The 9935-nt window shown below is 43.2% G+C and overlaps 1 protein-coding gene across 3 annotated transcripts; it reads right to left on the reverse strand.

The window, feature by feature from the left end:
- Window positions 1-686: 686 nt before the first annotated feature.
- Window positions 687-9597, reverse strand: LOC109906559 (phospholipid scramblase 2-like). Of its 3 annotated transcripts, XM_020504307.2 has the most exons (7): window positions 6722-9597; window positions 4307-4638; window positions 3813-3855; window positions 3408-3628; window positions 2480-2641; window positions 2094-2255; window positions 687-1959 (listed from the first exon to the last, which is right to left on the reverse strand). In XM_020504307.2, exons 1-7 carry the CDS (start codon window positions 6732-6734, stop codon window positions 1933-1935), a joined length of 960 nt encoding a protein of 319 aa, XP_020359896.1. In that variant the 5' UTR covers window positions 6735-9597; the 3' UTR covers window positions 687-1932. The 3 variants fall into 3 exon arrangements, with proteins under 3 accessions (XP_020359896.1, XP_031647996.1, XP_020359895.1); XM_031792136.1 differs by lacking the exon at window positions 2480-2641; XM_020504306.2 differs by having other exon boundaries at window positions 687-2255.
- Between the last annotated feature and the right edge of the window lie 338 nt (window positions 9598-9935).

Genomic DNA, 9935 nt, shown 5'->3' on the forward strand with positions numbered 1-9935 from the left:
ATTCACTTGACCATGATGAAAGAGCTATTCAATGTCTGTTTTGTTATTGTTGCCCACTTTCATTATCCTTCTTTGATTCTTTCGAAAAGCTTCTTAGTTGAATCTGTACTTGAAATTCAATACTTGACTTTACAGATGTGTGTACGGGGGACAGAGAAAGAGTTAGTAATTAAACAAATCCATGTGATTTGTTAAGCCAAATTTACTCCTGAACTCATTTAGGCTTTCCTAAACAAAGAGGCTGAATACGTATGCAACAACTCTATTTTAGTTATGAATATTTGATTTATCATTCAAATATATATTTTACTTCCTCATTTAAGAGAATTTTGTGTAGATTGTTGACAAAGAAATTACAATTAAATCCATTTGAATCCCACTTTACCCCAATAAAAAAAAGAAATTCACTTTTGCAAGGCACTGTATTGTATTAGCATTGATTATATTTGTTGAATAAAATGTTGATACACCCAGTCAAGAGAGTTGGGATGTTGGGAGTTGGGATGTTGTAAGAATCAAAAGATGATCTACAGAGTGATGTAATTTCCTTTCAGAGAAAGTGTTTGTCAATTCTCTGCTTTGACTTCCTTTACCACTTCAGTTGAGGCGAATTGTGAGCTTCTCCTTATGCTGTCTAAAACTACAGCTTTACATGAGCTGGTCACATAGGGCTGGAGAATCCATAGTACTAGGGAAGGACATGAGTTTATTTTATCCTGCACCTCAGCAGCACCTCACCTTAAGTCAGGTAAGCACATTCCTTCATGATGAAGGTGTGCCCTGCAGGTAAATGATTCTGGGACAATGTTTTTTTAAATTTAAAGTGGATGAATGTAAATACTCAAATGCTTCGCATCAATTATGTTACTTAATGATAGCTCCTTGAATCTCTGACAATCACTGCTGCAAAAAAAGATGTTGACTCAGATGGCAGCCACCTCACTCTCTCCCACTTCCCCAGTGGCTATAGTTACTATCAGAAGTAGTAACATTAAAATGTTTGACAGCGTGAATGAATGGTGCTTGTCAAGGAACAACTGAGGCCTGGAAAAACATACTGAGTGTACAAAATATTAGGACCACCTTCCTAATATTGGAGTCGTACCCCCTTTTGCGCTCAGAACAGCCTCAGTTCGTCAGGGCATGGACTCATCAAGCGTTCCACAGGGATGCCGACTCCGATGCTTCCCACAGTTGTGTCAAGGTGGCTTATGGGTCGCGGAGCATACTTGATACACAAGGGAAACTGTTGAGCGTGAAGAAGTCAGCAGCGGTGCAGTTCTTGACACAAACCGGTTTGCCTGGCACCTGCTACCATACCCCATTCAAAAGGCACAAATCTTTTGTCTTACCCATTCACCCTCTGAATGGCACAAATACAGGCTCAAAGCTTAAAAATCCTACTTTAACCCGTCTCCTCCCCTTCATCTACACTGATTGAAGTGGATTTGACAGGTGACAACAGTAAATAATCAATTTTCAACACTAAAATAAAGAATCTAGAATGTAATACTGCAACTGAAGCAGTATGATAAAATACTTGCCATGGCAGTGACTAAAAAGAAAATACTGAGAAAGTATTGAAGAACATGTAAAGTTTCCATACTGTTCTGAACCCCCAAATGTACATAGATAACCAAGAAATCAATTTGATAGAACAAATAACTCAGTGGAGAGAGTGGAGAAACCCATGAAAGACAACTAAGGCCAATGTCTCATAGCCCAGTCGCTGATTCTTACATTCGGGTGGATAGACAGAAACAGTCCAGAGGCTATGTAAGCTCATCAGATAAGACCTCACGTGTTACACAGAAAGAGTTCTAGGATTGGCAGCTTCCTCTAAGGTTTCAAATAAGGAATGAGTATCAAAACCGAAATTGGAAAAAAGAGGGGGGATTGAAAATGGGAACAGAAAGAGTTTGACTCAAGTGCTCAGTCCTTCTCGAAGAACATGAAATCCTGTGAGGCAGAAAAGAAGAAATGTCAACTAAATTTCCTCCAACAACTGCTCATCTTATCAGTATAGTAATAGGATTTACACATGTCAAGTTCTGTGATTCATTTTTTTTTTTTAACAGACAAATGGGACTTACGATGAGGAAGCAGGCACCCATGAGCACAGCCTTCATCTTGACGTCCAGGTCCATGGGGAACTGGATGCCAAAGTTGTCCGTGTCGGTGAAGACCTCCTTTATCAGGCCACCCCACTGCTTACTGATGCGGCCGATGGGCTTGCTTCCATCTTCCCCCGTCAGCTACGAGTGTGCAGCAAAACACATGGGTCAGAGACAAAGATTTGCCCACTGCACCTCATCACATCCCTACTTCTGAAAGGATTAGATGAGTGTGTAGACAAAAGGGTAACTTAGCCAATCTTTTCTGGTCTAAAAGAAGTCCAAAGATAAGGTTTGTTCTAGTTAAATAGGACTGTTATGAACCGATTTCACCGAAAGAAAGCCCAAACTGTATGACCCTTCACCTCAAAATTCACATCCCCGCAGCAGTTGCAGGCAAAGCAGGGTCCTTCCAGCTTCATTACGGTCTCCGTGTTGGCCCCCTTGATGGAGAACTTGGGCACGCAGGGGTTCCAGTCCTGGGACACATAACCTATGGTGGTGCCAGGGGGGGCTTGGACCTCAAGCTGAGGGACACACCATTTGAAAGGTATTTCACCATGTTTAAAATCAGGCTTCGGTCTGTGCACTGTGGCTTTAAATAGCATGTGCTTGGCTTACTGCAAAGCTTGCTTCAGCAGGTAATATGGCACTGATTTGATGAGTGCATTGGTGTCCGATATTGGCGTTGCAATCACTATCATGACAAAGGTAATATGCTTCACATGGTAACTGTGGGGCTGTGTCTCCATAGACACTGAACTAATGTGACACTGCAGTCATAAGGGACCTTAGAAATGTACTATACTTCACGGCTCCACCTGTACCCGAATACCAGAGATCCTATCAGGGGCCCGAGCAGGTCCAGAACCAGAGTTCTAAATAATGCCACAGGTCAGAATGTACTGTGGTTAGCCTGCCAGAAAATGTGATTCACTAGAGACAGAGCTGAAAGGTGAAGAGATGAGAGACAGTCTGGGAGAGGGTTTGGACTGACAAAAGGACCATTCAGCATCATTCATAGATCTTTACAAAGCTAAGGACACTAAGGATTTGGTAGGACAGTACAAAATGGCTTTGAGTCCAAGAGTTTCTTTTTAGCATTAGCATCATTAACTTGTACTTCATACAGTGTTGTATAGCAATGCTAACCTGAGGATAAATAAAATAATTGCATTTTAGGTGACCTGTCCCTTTACTCCTAACACATCAAGACTCAATGATGATTTTATTCATTTTCTTTCCTGGTTACATAGTCAAATATTTGTCTCAGGGTTCAGTGCCCCATCGTACCTCTTGCAGGCAGCAGGGGCACCAGCAGGAGGCACAGCGGAAGGGTCGTATGAGGCGGATGACCTCGCGGTCCATGTTGTCCTTGATCTTCATGTCAAAGCTACGCAGGGCACCGCAGCAGTTGCGTGTGCAGCAGTCGTTCTTCTCCTTGGCCTTGTAGATCTTCTGACCCAGGCTGTTCTTGATCTCGTACTGGTTGTTGGTCTCAAAGCCAATAAACACTGAGGAGAGGGGAACGGAGGGAGAAGGAAGAGGGGATGGTGAGGAAGGTGAGAGGACAAACGCAAGAACGTAAACAGGAAAACAGTAGTTTGGCGGTGGTCACTTTCTCCTCATGATTTATCGACTTTTTACAATGCCTTTACTTCTGTTCTCTCTGTATTCCGATAAGACTAGCAAGCTCACCTTCCAGCAACTCCACTTTTTGGTGTATAAGGAGCTGGTCAATCTGAAATGCAGAACAGAGTATGCGATAGTGTACAAAACATTAGGAACATCCTTCATGACAGACTGACCAGGTGAATCCAGGTGAAAGCCATGATCCCTTAATGTAACCTGTTAAATCAGTGTAGATTAAGGGGGGGGGGGGGGGGGGGGGGGGGGGGCACAGGTTAAAGGACTTATAAGCCTTGAGACATGGATTGTGTATTTTACCTTTATTTAACCCAGATGACGCTGGGCCAATTATTCACCACCCTAAAAGACTCCCAATCACGGCCGGGTTGTGATACATCCCAGGACCGAACCAGGGTCTGTAGTGATGCCTCTGTGGCTGAGATGCAGTGCCTTAGACCGCTGTGCCACTCAGAAGTCCCTGTGTGTATGTTTGCCATGCAGAGGGATGTTTGTGAAATCAGTGTATTTGACAGCCTGTTGTGAGACTCTCCAAGCAAACCTACCTGTGTTAGGTACTCCAGACCAGGTGGAACTCCAACAGGCACAACTGCTGCAGGGGCTGGGGAGATGGCTGCAGGAGGGCCCGAGTGAGGTGCACCGAATTCAGGCCCAGGCATGGGACCACCATACCCTGGGCCCATTTGAGGTACCCCATATTCAGGCATGGGCACAGGCTGATGCATCACAGGCTGGCCTGGGTGGAGTTGTTTGTGGTTGTAGCCCATATGGAAGTCAACCAGTGGGGGAGCATGGTTAGGGTCACCATACCCACCATGAGGAACAGGGTAGGGTGCCGTGGAGTAACTTCCAGGACCCTGGTGAGGGGATGGGTAACCTGAGGAAATAGTATTATAATACATTCATATTGATAAAAAGCTAAACATGAATATGGAGTTATGGATGCAAATGTGGGGAGTGTGAACTGGTGTTATTAAAGCTCATGCATTGGAGATTCTGCATTAAGGAAATTGTTTGGCATTAACAAAAGTGGGCCGTATTGCTGGGCACCAACGGACTCCCCACAACGTACCACTCGTTCAATGGAAACTGCAAGGAACAAAAGTAATTTCACATAATCTAAGCTTATAGCAACGTAGTTAGCCTTTTACACAGCAAGCTTTTTCTTATCGTGAATACACAGGAATAATAACATTACACAAATCCTATTGGGGAAAATACCCAGGGGGAGTTTCATTACGGTGCAACAGGGAAATTTGTGATTAACTGTTGTCAAGAATCTGTGGTCGTCCTGCTCAGAATTGAATTCCAGTCGAAGGATTTTGACCACTGCTTACTATTCTTATCAGGTAGTGGCTGGATGGCAAACAATGTCTAAAAATACACAAAATGGGTACTTCAAATTAATATTTTGAATGGTGAAAAATTACATTTCAGAATCTAGACAACTCCATACTTAAAAACACTATAAAAGTAGTTACAAGATGTCTATCATATACACGTTTCACAGATCATAGGTCTTACAGGAGGGCATGTATAGGTCTAAAAAGGGACTAAAATTGCCACTCATGATTTTCTCAAAAATGGTTTGTGATACAAATGTAAATACTGGACTATTATGAAGTTACTATGTGACACTTGCCAGAACAATCTGAGATTCCAAAAATATTTCCAGGCTACGCTGGCATGGAATCACCCAGATGTATCGCTGCACCCATCTCCACATTCCTACCTCTAAGGTAAGAAAACAAAAAGGTTGACTAGCTTTCTTTTTACTGAAAAATTGCTCCTGGATTACAGACACCTAGACCAAGAGTGGGGAGATTGAGAGCAGCAGATTTTTCCCTTTTTGTAAACTACTGAAAGTAAAGATTTTGTTTTGGAAGCAAAGAACATTTTTACATTGTGCATTTAAATGTATGAACATGAATTGACATGTCAAAATTGGGATGGTGTTTTTTAGTATTGAAATAAGACATTTCATACATCCTTTTCCTACTTCAACAATTCGGGAGATGGTAAAGTTTCAGTTGAGAGCCTCGAGGAATGTGGAGTAGAAGCAGGGGTGTATTCACTAGGAACCCAACAGAACGAAATGGGAAGTGACCTAACTGAATTTGTCCAATAGAAACTTGTTTCCGTTGCTAAACGTTTTCCGTTAGCTAATGTGTGAAGTAATGATTACAACCCTGGTGAAGAAAAACCAGTTCAGTTATCTATTCATTCAGGAAGAGACTCAAGTCACAGATTGTGATGTCAAACAGATTCACATTTACACCCCTTTGTGTTCTCAAACATTGCAGCATGAGGGCATTGGGCACAAGTTGGTGGCAGAACAGCAACCTGGTGTCAGCATTTTGTAATATTCTGTACGTTTCGCATGGTAACCGAGTGGCGCAGCGGTCTAAAGCACTGCATCTCAGCGCTAGAGGCGTCACTACAGACACCCTGGTTCGAATCCAGGCTGTATCACAACCGGCCGTGATTGGGAGTCCCATAGACGCACAATTGGCCCAGCGTTGTCCGGGTTTGGCCGGTGTCATTGTAAATAACGTTAACGGATTTACCTAGTTAAATAATTGGTAGATGTCCATCACCCCTTTAGTATGTGTCACGAATAACTCGTATATGTTACGAATTCCAAAAACGCCTACATTTACATGCTGCTTATGGGTGAATTTGACTACCTTTGGATTTTGAGGCTCGTACGAGTGTCCTGCTAAGATAATGTCCAATTGTCGCAAATCAACTGTATTATACTTTTTAAACTAACCAAAGGCTTTTTGGATAGCCTTTGTTACTGCCTGTCAATGTACATTAGCATCCTAGCTGATGTACCCTAGCTATATCCTGTACTGAAAAGGGGCCGATGAACACAGACAGTTATCCTGCAAAGATGCAATTTATGAGAAAACAACCCCAGTATAATATGATAACTAAATTATGTAGAACATATTTACCTGGGGCTGACATGACTTAGTGACAAGCAATGGCTAGCAGGCGGATTTACTTGTAACGATGTGCGGTGAGAGTCGGGAAGCACGTTCAGGGAGTGAGTTGGTGATTTAATAAAAACCAAGAACATGAAACAGAAACAAAGATGCATGGGGAAAGAACCAAAGGGGCAGGTAATCAAGGAAGTGATGAGTCCATGTATCTGACGATGCGCTGGTGCGCGTAACGATGGTGACAGGTGTGCGCCATAACGAGCAGCCTGGTGACCTGGAAGCCGGAGTGGGAGCACGCGTGACTGAACCACCTCCCCGAAGTGCAGCTTTAGCCGCAGGACACCGACCAAAATGACGATCCCAGGGAACAGGAGCGGACCGGTCACCTCTGCAGAGGCGCAGGAAAGCCGTCAATCCGGCTAAGACGAAGGAGCATGACGAAAGAGCGCCGGAGATAGAGCATAACTGACCGTACCCCGTCCCCGGCGCGTACGGCTCCAGGCGCAGGACGCCAACACAAAGGACGATGCCCGGGATCATGAGCGGACCGGTCACCCCCGCTGATGCGCGGGAACCTGACAGACCGGCTGAGGCAAGGGAGCCTGGCGATCAAGGTTGAGGTGTAAGAGCCTGACGAGCCAGTGGAAGCAGGGGAGCCTTGCGATCCGGCGAAGGCATGAAAGACCAGCGAGCCGGTCGAGGCATGAGAGCCTGTAGCAGCTCCCAGACCCAACTTCATTCCCATCTAACTCGAAAAAACACTCCATGATGCTTCATTCTGTAAGGATGTGCGCTGAAAGTTTGGAAGCAGGTTCAGGGAGTGAGTGTTTTAATAAAATAAACAGACCATAATACAAAACAAGAACAACGCACAGACATGAAACAATGACATCTGGGGAAGGCACCAAAGGAGTGACATATATAAGGCAGGTAATCAAGGGAGTGATGGAGTCCAGGTGAGTCTGACGACGCGCAGGTGCGTATAACGACGGTGACAGGTGTGCGCCAAAACGAGCAGCCTGGTGACCTAGAGGCCGGAGAGGGAGCACACGTGACACTTGTCCACTCCCGTAGACTCTATGGAGGCAAAAAGAAAACTATGGCAAGACCAATTTCAGCATTCTGAGTCAAACAGATCAAAATATATAAACATGTGCCCGTAATGGCACCACTGATATGAATGTTCTTGCATATGTTGAGTCTTGACATTGTTTGCAGCACGTGTACCAAATTGTGTTACAATATGAATATTCTTGACTGATTCATATGCATTTATGTTCCAGAACACGCCCACATGAATGTTTATTGGTCAATTGCGGCAATGTTGTTTTAGGTACTGGTCTGGACCTTTGTAAATCAAGTTTCATGCAGATCGGTGCCAAAAGAGGAGCATTTTAATTGTTTTTCACAAAATTCTAAATTGAGGAAAATACATCATGGTGGACCCTATGGATCCAAAGGCAAATGTGTTCCTTTTGAGGAGAGGGACCGATGTATCGCCTTTCGTGACTTTAGGTAAGGGGCGTGAACTTTCAAAGTTTGCATTTTCCGTCTCTTGTTATAGTGCCATTATCTGGGCAATCAGCGTAATTTGTAAATGGCTGATCTCAATGCATCATTCACCCAAGTTTCGTCAAAATCAGGCCAGTGCTGTCTGAGATAAAAACGTATGAATGAACGTACGGGACAGAGACAGATTCACATGCCCCTCCCCGATTTCATCGTGGGGGACAATGATGGATTGGTGGGCTAGGGGTATAAAAAGCAGAGCAGAGAGAACAGGGTTGTTGTGAAAGAGAGAGAGAATGACACTAAACATGTCCCCCAGTTCAGACAAACCATTAACAATAAGACGCTATACAAACAAAATTTGTCCTTTCATAATTCTCCAACATAAGATCTAAAACATCCATCCATATAGCCCCACATTGGAGTTGTCATAATACCCATAAAACCTAGTGGTCAAACAGGGAAATGGTTCCAATCTTTTTTCCACCATATATTTTTCTAAAATCCCTTATGGGAGAAAGAAGTGAATGGTGGAAAAACCATTGGAACCATTTCCCTGTTTCACCGCTAGGTTCTATGGGTATTGTGACTCATTTTGTGGTACTCTATGTATAAGTGCAATTTGCCACTCGTCATTCTAAAAGCATGTGGTTATGCAACTTGTTTGATATACAGTACTTACAATACACCCAATAAGAAAATAAGTATTTCAGTTTCTTCCAATAGGGTCTGGCTCCAGAAGATACCTTCTCACACCACAGACACTGTGAGATGAGACACGATGTCAATTGGTGACAGAGAGAGGACACTGTGTTACTGCCACCAACAGCACAGGTGTTGAAATTACATTTAGAATTAGAAGCTAGGCACTAACAAGTGTTTGCTACTTAGCATTGTACTAGTGCACTGGTGCACTTCACAAAATAGATGGTATCATGAGGATGGAAAATTATGTGGATATATTGAAACCACATCTCAAGACATCAATCAGGAAGTTAAAGCTTGGTCGCAAATGGGTCTTACAAATGGACAATGACCCCAAGCATTCTTCCAAAGTTGTGGCAAAATGTCTTAAGGACAACAAAGTCAAGGTATTGGAGTGGCCATCACAAAGCCCTGACCTCAATCCTATAGAAAAATTGTGGGCAGAACTGAAAAAGCGTGTACAAGCAAGGAGGCCTACAAACCAGACTCAGTTACACCAGCTCTGTCAGCAGGAATGGGCCAACATACACCCGACTTTTTGTGGGAAGCTTGTGGAAGGCTACCCAAAACGGTTGACCCAAGTTAAACAATTTGAAGGCAATGCTACCAAATACTAATTGAGTGTATGTAAACTGCTGACCCACTGGGAATGTGATAAAACAAATAAAAGCTGAAATAAATCCTTCTCTCTAGTATTATTCTGACATTTCACATTCTTACAATAAAGTGGTGATCCTAACTGACCTAAGACAGGGAATTTTTACTAGGATTAAATGTCGGAAATTTTGAAAAACTTAGTTCAAATGCATTTGGCTAAGGTGTATGTAAACTTCTGACTTCAACTGTATAACAGTGGTTATAATGGTTAGTCAAGGACTGAAATATATACATATATGCACATAGTACAGTGCAAATTACAATACAAGACATAACATGTCTGTGTCTCTTCACAGTCCCCTTTGTGCAGTAAGGTGTTCTTTTATAATAAAAAAAAACTGTCATTATTGCTAGC

Source organism: Oncorhynchus kisutch, linkage group LG16 (genome assembly GCF_002021735.2).
Source record: "Oncorhynchus kisutch isolate 150728-3 linkage group LG16, Okis_V2, whole genome shotgun sequence".
In the NCBI taxonomy this organism is placed as follows: domain Eukaryota; kingdom Metazoa; phylum Chordata; class Actinopteri; order Salmoniformes; family Salmonidae; genus Oncorhynchus; species Oncorhynchus kisutch.

Excerpts from the sequence above, each read along its gene's own strand:
- LOC109906559 (XM_020504306.2), bottom strand. Across the intron at positions 3,629-3,812 it reads AAAAGTGGAGTTGCTGGAAG|TGTTTATTGGCTTTGAGACC; the intron begins GTGAGCTTGCTA and ends CCCTCTCCTCAG. Across the intron at positions 2,256-2,479 it reads GCGGGGATGTGAATTTTGAG|CTGACGGGGGAAGATGGAAG; the intron begins GTGAAGGGTCAT and ends GCACACTCGTAG.